This window comes from Periplaneta americana, chromosome 1 (assembly GCF_040183065.1).
Source record: "Periplaneta americana isolate PAMFEO1 chromosome 1, P.americana_PAMFEO1_priV1, whole genome shotgun sequence".
Taxonomy (NCBI): Eukaryota; Metazoa; Arthropoda; class Insecta; order Blattodea; family Blattidae; genus Periplaneta; species Periplaneta americana.
Window position 1 is genome coordinate 92,453,423 of NC_091117.1, and position 12,839 is coordinate 92,466,261.

Genomic DNA, 12,839 nt, shown 5'->3' on the forward strand with positions numbered 1-12,839 from the left:
TCAGTAAAGAACCTAGATATAGGCCTATATATATGTATGGATAAAAGTTTAAATTGGAACATTCAAGTTGCAGAAACTTTCAAAAAAGCATTCTCACTAATCCACTCGTTTAGGCGATTGAAGAACTTTCTATCCTTTTCCTGAAAAAGATTTTTGTGCAAGCACTCGTGATGCCCCACTTCGATTACTTTGATTTTCTGTTTACTGACCTAAGCGTTACTTTGGCGTAGAGACTGCAACGTGTTCATAATATGTGCGTACGTTTCGTCTGCAATATCGCCGGCTCATCACGTAACACCATCCCTCGAAATGTTGTCCTCACTCCGTCTAGAACAGCCGTAGTCGCGTCGGCAAATTTGTACTCACGATGACATCACTGGACGCAAGCCGCAATACATAAGATGTAACATCAATCGAGGAGTATAAAGCACTCCGTTCGGATCCCAGTGGCGGACTCTCAACACAAGCACCTGACGTAGACTACACAATATTGATTTATAGATGGACAGATTATATTTTATTTCACCTTTATTTTTACTGTGCTACAACAACGTATGAAAATACGTCACAAATTGCCACTCTTAATACAACTCTTTGTTTAGACATAACAAGTTTTCGTTCAGAAAACAAGTGTTCCGAAATATATTGAATATAGAGCCAAACATAGCAGCTGTGTAGCATAGTGACAGGCGATCTATGATAGGACTACGCATACAGTATTTTCTATGAAGAGCATTTTAAATAAATCTAAGCCAGTCTGGTGTGTTATACAATGACAACGTTTTATGTTCTCACTTATTTCCAGCTCTCTTAATAACACGTTACTTCACCTAGTAGACTTCTTTAAAGTCGTATTTTGAGTCCCGTATGTTACTACAGATACAAGTTGCTTTATGATCAGATTAATTTCTTCTATGTGTCTGACCAGTTGCAGGAAATGGGACCTAAATTAGGATTTTTCTTTTTTTTTTTTTGTTCTTGTGTTTTGTGGTTTCAAAAAAAAAAAAGGATGAAATACTGAGCAAAAAATCATGGTTCTAGGTGGTATAGTTTTTAATACATGACTTTTTGAATGTTGATATTACATTATGTACTTTTCGAGGAAAATGTAATTAAAGTTTTCACTTGTTTCCTTAACAACTATTAAAAAGATTCAGGTATTTAAGAAGCAGTGTGTAGTTGTTACGTATGAGTTACACATGGAATAAGAAGGTAAAAATAACATTAACAATTGCTTATTTATATAGTTGCAAGCTGTGTTTGATTAGTTTTTTCTGCAAAATGAGTTGAACGTAAAGTGAACATAAACAAATTAATATGAAATACAACACACATATTAAACATTAAGTTACAGCATGCAATTGATATGAAATATATACAGAAAACATAAAGAAATAATAATAATAATAATAATAATAATAATAATAATAATAATAATAATAATAATAATAATAATTAAAACACTGTCTTCTAGCTGGCCATCAGATTTTTCATTCTCCACGTCACTTTTGTTCCTCTTTCACTGTCACTTGATGTAAAACAATCAGTAAAAAGTTTAAAATTCTTCACTTATACATTATATATTAATTTTCTTCTCATGACATTAAATCAAGGACAATTCCAACAGCTAATTACAGTACAAAATGAAAGGGACTTAAAATCGGCAATGTTATAATCACATAAACGACTTTGGGTCCCTTTTCTGCTGTCGCCATTCAGTCGGTAAAACTCAATTTGCGCGATTTTGTGGCAACTAATAAAACTACGTCCTAGTTTATTAGGTAAAGAAAGCCTACAGGTAGCGCAAGATGTCAAAACATAGAAATGCAGTTTTTACACCGCAAACTCGTTATTTTGTTCTCCTGTAAAATTTCCTTTCACGACTTCAGGTCTCTTTCCGCGCAACTGGTCACACATATATTTTTCATACTTGGAATAGCTCCTATCCTGTTGTTTTTCTTTTAAGTGCAATGATATCGAGCAAATATTCTTATACAGAGTAACACCGCGGGTGAATATTACTAGTTCTACTGTATCAGTATCTGTGTTTTCACCTAAAGCGAGAGATTAGGCCTCTGTTTTTGCATCTTTACTTTAATTTCTCGTTCAGTTAGTGTTTCAAAATCCCTTATTCTCCTTTGTATTGTTCGTGTGGATAATTTCATACTCTTAAAACATCAGATTATTCGGGACAAATAATGTTAGTAACTCTATTCAGACATGTTTTAATGAACTCTCCTTCATTATATTACTTCAATGATTTTGGGATTTCCAAAGCAATAACATAACTAGTAAGGAGTTCCCTTTGACTCATAGCTTGTTTCCTCACATTTTAGTACCGGAACTGTTATTTGAATAAATTATTTTTTTTACGTTTTAATTGCTGCGGCCTGTCCACTTGTCCAGCTCTACTAAAAGAAAATTATGTTTATACTTATTTTCCACTGTATACATTTCCGTTTACAATTACATTGGATATGTTCATGCTTACCTATGACTTCGTGACAATATTATGACGTTTCGAATGTCGCTAGATCTTTGATTTATATGTGCCTATTAGAATTTTAGAACACATGAGGCATCTACATTGTCACCATGTGCACACTAAATACTGTTCCTCCCATTCTTCCTTAAACACACGTTTCCGAACAGACGTTGAAAGTTTTGAGAAAGAAGCAATCTAAATGTAAGCAGGTAACCCGCCACTGATAGATGCCTGTGTACTGGAGTTGTAGGGAAGTTGGACGGAAGGGAGGGTGTGAAACAAAGACAGTTTACAGCTGAAAACCTCCACTGTACACCTTTCATATTATGCCTCTCACCACGGCGAATAGACCGAGAATTTCTTTTACATCCACTTTACTACAGTCTTTCAATTTTATTGAACTTCATAAAGAACAAGCCTTAGCCTTCAGTTTTATACAATAATAATACAATTTTAAACGATTTTAATTTTACAACTCAGGCACACTGCCTGCCTTTTTAATATATTGTATAAATTATAATTATATCCACTTGAAGGTTTTCTTTCTGAATGTTAATTTAATACCATGTACGCCATTTAACCAGTTTAAGAAAAGTATGCATGGTTAGACTATTTACTTGTGTTTTATAAGTGTGTTTAAATATTTTTCACCATGTTCAAATGTTTGTTTGTTAGTAAACTATCACCTGAAAATGACTTGAAAGTAAGTCGAAAATATTCGTGACGTATATTAATATTGCATCCTGATGTAACAGGATCTATTTGTGCTATCTTAACATGATAAGTGATTGACTGCAAATAAAAACTAATTTATATGGTAATAGAAATTGTTTATATGATTTACACAGTATTTCGAGGTATGTTTCACTTTATAAGATACTTTTAACACACTTAAAATTAGGACAAAGAAAACATGGGTTATGAAACTTGTTTCATGATTGTAGTTCCAACTCAAATGAGAATTAATACTAACTCTCGCAATCTTATGAGGAAAAAAATTTTTTGAATTCTGGCTTCACAGGCGACATGATCTAAAATTATAGGTCAAATGTTAAAGCAATGAAATAAACTATTTTCTTTCCATTAGCAAGTTAAGAACTGTATACAGCAATAAAAATAAATCAGTTTTTCTAAACTTATAAAAAAAATGGTGGGTGGTAGAAAAATTCTGACTTCATATTTGGAATTAGCAGATAGTATTATATAAAGAACAGTCGAAATTGCACAGTTAAAAAATCATTGTTGACTAGTGTAATTAATCATTACCCAAGTCTTGGAACTGTAACAGTGAAGTATTCTATACCAGGTAATTCATGTATTCAAAAAGGTGACTATGCGCGTTCACAGACTAAAAAAGTTATATGCGTATGTGAATTCTGGTCAACCGCTTCATTTCTTCGGCTGTACAGGGTGTAAATAAAAACCATCCTTATAAAGTGTTTGACTTTGTGTCTGAAGGTTTTAAAGATTTTCACATTAGCAGTAAACATTTAGATTTCAAGAAGGTTCCACCTCTACAATTTAAGCAGTTGAAGTTTGAAAAGAACATAATGTATTCAATGTGGGATTCAAGTTAAATTGTGAAAATACTGATGGTAAATGTAAGGCCCCTGAAAACTAGAAATGATCGAACATAGTGCTCCTTTCCTTCAATAAGGAATTATTCTTAGAAATATAAGATCAATAAAGAGAAGCCTGCAAACATAAATTTTGTGTTGAAATGAATTAATCAGGAAAACAGAAAATACTATGAACTTTTTATTAAAAACAGCACATAACTTGTGTTGTCTTTTGATTTGTTATTCTTCAGTTAATTCATTTTGTAAAATTCTGATGGTAGAGACCCTGATGTCATGCATAACTAAGTTTTATTAACCATTCTTTAATTAATTTTTAAAGTATTGTTAACAATTAAGGTTTTGTACGTCATAACACAAATACCTAGTTTTTATTTATTCTTTGATTTGGGTTCTAAAATATTGTTAGTAATAACTAAATGGGCCGTAAAAACATTGTGAGTAGAATTTTTAAGTTCCTTAGTTTACATAAACAATGAAAAACTAAACAGAAGGCAAAGTTAATTCAATTTAAATTGAAATCCCACTTTTCACAAATTTGTCCCTTAAAGTGTTGTTACGACACCTGCTTCAATTCATCTGATGCAATAATACCAGTACTTAGTTTTAAGTATTAATTTTTAATTCACCTCTACAATATTGTTAATAATAACTTAATATTTAAGTCTTCTGATACAATAATTGATGTTAACTTTCACTCTTGCATTAATTCTCTCTTATGTTATAATCATCATTTAGGTATATCTAACAACTTCTCACTTCAAAAACATTTTTCAGTATAAAAAGGTTGTAGCTGAAAAATGATCATTTCAACAATAGGGGATATAATAGGCCTTCGATTATGAAAATCCTATCACAGACTATCCTACCTTAATGAAAGCACATGACAAAATTTCAGAAGAATTGAATTAAAGATGGCAAATAGTTTTCAATTCAAATTTCAAGCTTTCTCCTGAAATTATATAAAATGGAGATATAACCTCTTTTATTCTCGATGTGTAGTAATGAAACGGAAATATTAAGCAAAGAAAAATGAAATATAAATTTGAATTAACGTGTATAGACGTCTACTCAAAACTGAAGTTCAAATTAGGTCAGAACTGAATAATAATTGCACATCACAACTGGTATAATGCAAAGAACCCAGGAGATCCAGTCAATGGAACACTGCATAAGATATAAACAGCTACATTAAGATTCTAAACAGGACTTCTCAGAAAATTTATAATCATTAATAGTCAAAAGAAATTACCAATATGTTTGAAATAAAATAGATCTACTACATACGAATAAACTTTATGATCTCACCAAAATGGGCCTTTGGAACAAACTACCATATTTATTAAAAAAACATTAAATGGAGTATTAAATAGATAGATGGATTTATTGAGCAATATTATACATACAGATGTACTATATTATCAGAATTTTCTCTTAATCCAATGCACGGGTCTTCTGACAGTATGTGCAGTGTAAAACAAGTCCAATTTTGTAGGTTTCACTCCCCTCGCCTATGATTAGATCCAACCACTCTTCAAAAGAACACACAGATTAAAATGAATACGGCACAAACAAGACACATTATATAATATACCCTAACCAAAAACAGACACAAAAATGTATAATTGAGTAGTTATCATTATCCCTTCCTCAGTTCGCATCACAAACTTCAACAGTTGAAATTCTAATCTGTCTCTCTTTCAAGAGGAACAATCCAGTCTTTTGTTCGCATTCTCTATTCACATGAGATCAAGACATTTAAGTGAACTCCTATTCTGACTTAGCATCGAGGGTGGTAGATATTTTCTCCGGATATGTTTCGTTTCGACACACTGCAATAAAATATGTCTATAGGAGTCCTTTTCCCCGCACAGTGGACAAAGGCGTTCTCCTTCGTTGACAATTTTATTACCCTTCCATGCCCCCAATCTTGCCACGCTAAACCTGCTCTACTCTCTTAGTTACAAGAATTTATGTAGTCACACCTCCCCCAGTTAAGAATGAAATCTGATTATAAGTGTAGTAAGGATCTAAGAAAGGACGGATGAGTAATACACAAGCACATTACATTACGGAAAATGTATGAATTATTTTATTTTCTTCTGTCATGGCTTACTGGCAAGGGACATTTTATTAGTATTAACATTCTTGGAGTTTGTTGGAATATCATTTCTGGTATCGTGAACAAAGAAATGGTGATAATATAAAATAGTCACACGCATATATTTCCTGTACAATTTTATTGTAGGCCTTTTTACTGATCAATATTCATTGATATTGATATGTACAACAATATAATCTATTCTAAGGTGTTACATTTCTAAGGAAGATAAATTTAACAAAATTGCACACAATGAACACAACTGAACATCAAGTTTCATACAGACATACATATGTTATAATAAATAACTAATAAATAAATAATAAATATTGTTAATTTTAGATATTGAAAGCTGCATAATACCCATATATATCCGTCTATAGTTTGTCTTCAGGTTATAAATTAACTTCGATTATTATGAATAATTTAAAAAAATATATAACAAAATAAGCTTAAGAGGATGTAAATTACACTTATATCCAGATTATACAATGTGTTTGTTTGAAAATCACATGAAGTTCGCATTGTTTTTCTAGTTGTTATATAACTATGGATTCTATTGACCATATTTAAAGTGTCTTATCAATGTAAGGACGAAAATATACAGCATTATAACGTTTCTACAAGTTTTCATCGTCTCAGAACAGTTTACACAATCATTATGTGACTACTATGGATTTCATAAGAATTTTGGATACGTTTAATTAATGGAGTTGCTGTTACATTTCAGACATACATAATTCAAAGACCATAGTCTTCAAGTACGCATTGTACATAAGTGAATTAGGATTTATGTCATGTTTATATCTTTGAAGTTGAGAGATGCTCTCAGTAGATTTGTAAATTGAATGTATTCACATTATAATAAAAGTCCACTTTAAGCTTTAAAAGGAGAATAAGTGAGGTTGCTGAGCAAAATTATTATGACATAAATATCAGTATTAACATTCTTATATAGTTTTTTAATTAATTAACTTTACTACAGAATTGAAGGAAATCCATAAGATCTGGGATATCCATAGTAACTGGACGAAACAGGATTTTGTACCACGATGTCCTCAATTTCGACTACAGAAGATTGTTTATAAGGGCCACTCCCAAAGTATCCAGGAAAACTACTAAATCCGGATGATACAGGTGACTCTATAATAATGTCTTCAATTTCTTCGACGATAGTGGGCGCGCCATATGACATTGGATACCTGTAATTCCAAGGATAGCTGTAATAATCAGTTGAAATAGGTTTTTCCACAACAATCTTCTCGACCTCTTCTACAACAGAAGGATAGCCATGTAACTTTGAGTATCCTGACAAAATAGGATCCTGAACTAACATATTGTGTAAGCCAAGATTATAAGGGTATCCATATTTTAGTGGGTAGCCAGAATATCCTGAAAATCCTGTATAGGTGGGCTTCTCGATGATTATTTCTTCAACTTCTTCTACAATTGTGGGTTGAGTGTACTGGTTTGGGAATCCGAAATATCCGTCATATCCATAGTGTCCGGTTGGGAAAGATTTTTCCACAATAATTTCTTTATCTTCCAAAACTGTAGGGAAACCAACATTTTGGAGATACCCGTAATTTCCTGAATAACCGTACTGTCCTGCTAAGCTAGATGAGTATCCATATGACGTGGGATAACCGGAATATCCAGATGCACTCAAACCACCTACTATAGGCTGATCAAAATCAAGAATTGAAGGATATCCATAATTATTTGGATAACCATAATATCCTGAAAGTCCTGTGGAGAGAGGTTTCTCTATTACGAGTTCCTCCACGACGGTAGGGTGACTATAGGTGCTTGGATATCCATAATGTCCTGTTGGTATAGACTTTTCTACAATTATTTCTTCAACTTGGCCTATGCTCGCTGAGAATGGTGAAATTGAGCCAATAGCGGATGGATATCCAAATTGTTGTGAAGGTTCAAAGTATCGTGGATATCCGCCGTACAGTGATGCAGTGGGTTTCTCAATAATAATTTCTTCAATTTCCTCCACAACTGTGGGCTGGTTGTATGCAGAGTACCCAAATTGACCTGGATATCCATAATATCCACTTGATAATGGTTTCTCTACAACAATTTCTTCAACCTCTTCTACTATTGTTGGGTGACCATACGACTTGTAGCCAGAAGAGAAAGTTGAGAAAGGATTATTTAGCAGGATGTCGTCAATGCCAAGAATGGATGAATATGATTGAGGATTCGAATAACCATAATATCCTGGAAATCCGAGGTGACTTGTGGAGATAGGCTTCTCAACAATAATTTCTTCAACTTCTTTTACAACCGTGGGGTAAGCTGATGATATAGTTTGCCCATATCCCGAATATCCAAACGGAGAAGTTGATACAGGCTTCTTTACAATAATTTCCTCAACTTCTTCCACAACAGATGGATTTTGGAACGATGAAGGATATCCATAATATCCAGATAGACTATTAGGATAGCCATAATATCCAGATAGACTATTAGGATAGCCATAGTATGACGGATTGCTATATTGTGAGGGATACCCAAAATGGCCCGCAGTTACAGGTGTTTCTATTATTATCTCTTCAACTTCCTCCACTACAGGTGAGAGAGGACTGTCGATTAAGATATCTGTAGTGTCAACAATGGAGGGATATCCATAAGGTAAGCTGTAAGATCCCGAAAGTCCATAGTTTCCTGCCCAGAATGAGTTTCCCATGATATCCCAAAAAGATGGAAAACCTTGGTTAAGGTATCCATATTGTCCAGAGTAACCATTGCATCCAGGATTTAAAAGTAGATTCAGAGAGTCGAAATATTGGGGTGAGAATGGACCTCCGAAGTAACTATTGCAACCCTTATTATATCCCGAGAATAAATTAGAACCTGTGGAAAGTGGACTAAGGTATGATGACCATGAGTTTGTGTTGGGATATCCAAACTGGTTATAGCCAGACAAATATGATGAATAAGGACTGAACGAGAATGGATCAATTGAAGATGAAAGGTAACTTCCAGGATAATTGTAACCGGAAATACTGTTTGATAAAAGCGAATTGGTTAGTATAGCGTTACTTTTATAATTGGAGAATGGGTTACAATTAGAATAAGAAGAATAGGGTGTAGGGTAGAAAAATAAAGGATGGCGGTAGGGTGCATACTGAGAGAAAGGTCCTGAACTGTAGGGTCCTAAGTATGAATTACTGTCGAAGTATCCAGAGAGGCCGCCAAATGAAGGAGTAAGACTGTCAAATACAGTTGCAGAAGGAAGCACCACCTCTTCGCCATAAGGCACTCCGGCGCTCAGTGATGCGCCGGCTACCAGGCTGCTGTACAATGGAGAGTGTCTCACGTCTCTTGTCGAGGCTTCGTCTTCATCACTTTCGGCCTGAAAATCAGATGTCATACATGAAATATATATGAATTCATATCTGGAAAGCTGATCAGGAAGAGAAAAAAGAATTGACTGAGTCACTGGCTAAGAAGAAACTGGCTACTGAGGGATGCATTGGGAAGAAATGGTGAACAGGAGAAAAGTTCGGGACAGAAGAAGATATCAGATGATAGACAACATTAAGATACCTGGATCGCATGCAGAGTCTAAGACGAAAGCTGAAAATAAAAAATGTGGATAATGCTCTTAGGCAGAACACTATGAATGAACGAATATCTGGGTTCGTTTCTGTGTGTTAAGATTTATGCAGTACTCATAAATTTATATATTTTATCAATGTAAAAAGTCGAAGTTTGGAATAAAATTTAAATGCCACTTTCCCTTACAATAATGGTCATGTAATTAAATTGCTCTGGATAATTTCCGATGACTGGAAACTAATATAATTATGTTTTTACTTATTCTTTTACACTTACTTATAAATGGTTTTTAAGGAACTCGGAGGTTCATTGCCTCCATCTCATAAGCCCGCCATCGGACCCTATCCTGAGCAAGATTAATCCAGTCCGTACTATCATATCCCACCTCTCAAATCTATTTTAATATTATCCGCCCATCTCTTACTCTTTTACACTGATTTCAAAGCTATTTTTTTTCTATCACGTGAAGCTTTTCAAAATAATGACTCATGAAATTGATTGCTGAGAGCTTTATATTTCAGTAGGGACTTAATTTATTGGAAGGGACAGACTTGTAGGCTTTTACTTCGACACAACTGCTGGTCTGTGTCATTGTCTGACCTGACTGATGTGTGTTTATTTTTCATTGCTGTTTTATTTGAAGTTTTGCGGTATCTCTACGCAAATGTTTGAACAATTCTAATGTATTTTGTTGCATTTGGGGAAATTATGTAATGCTGAACACACAACGACAGATTTTTTTAAGAAAATGTACTATATTTATTTTTAGTGAAACTTGAATACCAAGACAAATCATGTGCACTATATATAGTTTGCCGATCCTGTGTTGAAGGGCTAAGATTTTTGGCCTAAAGGGATGAAAAATACATAACATTTTCAATTCCATGATCTTAAGTTACTAATATACCTCTATAGCTATTGTTACTTATGTTAGTTAATGCTAAGAGTTACAATAAAAGAGTAAGAAATTAATCGTGTATCCGAGCATTCTATCAGCCATTAGGCCAGTTTTGCACGGAAAAACCTGCCTGTTCCTCTCCCTCCAGTTGTATTATGGAATACAGTAGAAGATAATGGTGAAGTGGATGAAATCTTCGAAGTTTACAATGTCTTTAGATCTGAAGATGAGTTTACCGAAACTTGTATTCAGTTAGCCTCTATGAAGGAAATTATATACCGTAATATACAACCTTTCTTTAGCAAAGGTGAAAAAAATGTACCTCATTATGACAAATGATGTTTAGAAACAAGTGACACATTAAATTAAGTCGTAATCCAAACGAATATTTTTTTAAGAAATACCCATGTTAGCTCTTTGTGTGAATAATCAAGTACCATATAAATTTATGTATATCTTCAATTTGACTAATGTCTCAGTTGAACAACATATTGTTTCATTTATGCATTCTGGCAATTTAGTTATTTTGAGATATCAGAGGAACGACTTGTTTTTAGAAACATTCTACGGAATTTGCTATCTGCTATGAATAATGTGTATATCATTTTGTTAAATGATACTAAAAAGAACAAAAGCTATTCAAAGAAAAGTTGAATATACAGTGGTATCAAAAACTTTTTCCTTACATTTTTATTGTACCTTGTTTTTTGACTATACCATGCAGGCTTTGCTTAATCGTAAGTTTTAATTGCCATGGTAATATTTTACACTGCATAGATATAGTCAGGACATAGTTAAAAATGCAAGAAAAAAGTTTTTGATGTCACTTTAGATCAGAAAGAAAACGGAAAACAACTTGTAAATAGGCCTAATACTTAATGCATTGGTATATTAATCTACATTAATAAAGAAACTATTGAATCGATCTGGGAGGAAATCAGATAGTCCTAAGCACCTCACCTCCATTGGAAAAATTTTTCCTAACTCGTAGGATGTTCAACATTGTTGACATAATCCTGGTCATATCCGCAATTTTTAAGAACCTCGTGAAAGTATTAGGGTCTTATTCACGATACTAGGAATATTTTTATTTTTTTTTTATTGGACAAAGAGACAGTGTCTCAGAGTGCGTGCAGAGTCACCTACCCGAAAAACAGGAAATTTGACGAAATAGTGGTCGGTAGTTTCACCTAGTTCCCTCATTTATGAAAACTATTAGTTTTCATTGCTCTTAGAAATCAATCAGCCTCTGCCCGATTAAAATAAACGAACCTCGTATAGATTTTCGAGCATTACAGCCATTATAACGTCGATTACTATATTTTTACTTGGTTAACGACGCTGTATCAACTACTGGGTTATTTAGCGTCGATGGAACTGGTGATAGATTGTATTTGGCAAGAAGAGACCGGGGATTAGCCACAGATTATCTGACATTCGCCTTACGGTTGGGGAAAACCTCAGGTAATCAGCCCAAACGGGAATAGAACCCACGCTCGAGCGAATCTCCGGATCAGCAGGCAAATCGAGGACTATTAAAAATATATTACGAATAAGACTTAATTCTTACCTGGCAAAATGAGACAATAATGAAGGCTACAGCACACAACAGCCACAACGTCTTAGCCGCCATTTTGGAGGTAACTTAACTTCCGAACGAGGTAAATTCCTTCTACGCTGATTGAAGCTGAGAACTGAAACTACCGGCTGGAACTTTAAGTGACGGAGTGTTAACTCTCGAATGTAAAATGTGACTAAGACGTTGTGTGGCGAAGAGGAAGGTGGAAGGTTTCCTGAAGAAACCTCAACCAACTGATACACTTCTCTGCGCTCCACTGTCTTTTATAGTGTCTTACCTTCGGTAACGCACTATTTGTTTATTTCTTTGTTATGATTGCGTTCTCCAGTCTCAGAGACTTGCGTCGCATACCTTGACGTTTCCATACGGCTTGTGCGTGGGGTTTTGTCGTAAATATCGCACTGTGACCTCGACGTTTCGCCAATGAAGGATTCCTCACGTTTGTCTTTGAACCCGGAAGAGACTGCACTATTAAATATGATTATAATTAAGTGCATTATTTTATTAATTTTACTTCGCTGTGGAGCATACGTAAAATACGTAACTACAGAGTCTATGGCGTGCGAATAGATTTATCTCGCTTATGCGCGGAATGGTCTGGTTTGAATCTGCGTTCGTACATA

The 12,839-nt window shown here is 34.1% G+C and overlaps 1 protein-coding gene across 1 annotated transcript; it reads right to left on the reverse strand.

The window, feature by feature from the left end:
* Window positions 1–5,595: 5,595 nt before the first annotated feature.
* On the reverse strand, window positions 5,596–12,438 carry LOC138698321 (uncharacterized). Its single transcript, XM_069824160.1, has 2 exons — window positions 12,208–12,438; window positions 5,596–9,533 (listed from the first exon to the last, which is right to left on the reverse strand). Exons 1-2 carry the CDS (start codon window positions 12,268–12,270, stop codon window positions 7,143–7,145), a joined length of 2,454 nt encoding a protein of 817 aa, XP_069680261.1. The 5' UTR covers window positions 12,271–12,438; the 3' UTR covers window positions 5,596–7,142.
* Window positions 12,439–12,839: the final 401 nt, after the last annotated feature.

Excerpts from the sequence above, each read along its gene's own strand:
- LOC138698321 (XM_069824160.1), bottom strand. The coding sequence starts at position 12,270 with ATGGCGGCTAAGACGTTGTGGCTGTTGTGTGCTGTAGCCTTCATTATT. Across the intron at positions 9,534-12,207 it reads TTATTGTCTCATTTTGCCAG|GCCGAAAGTGATGAAGACGA; the intron begins GTAAGAATTAAG and ends TCTGATTTTCAG.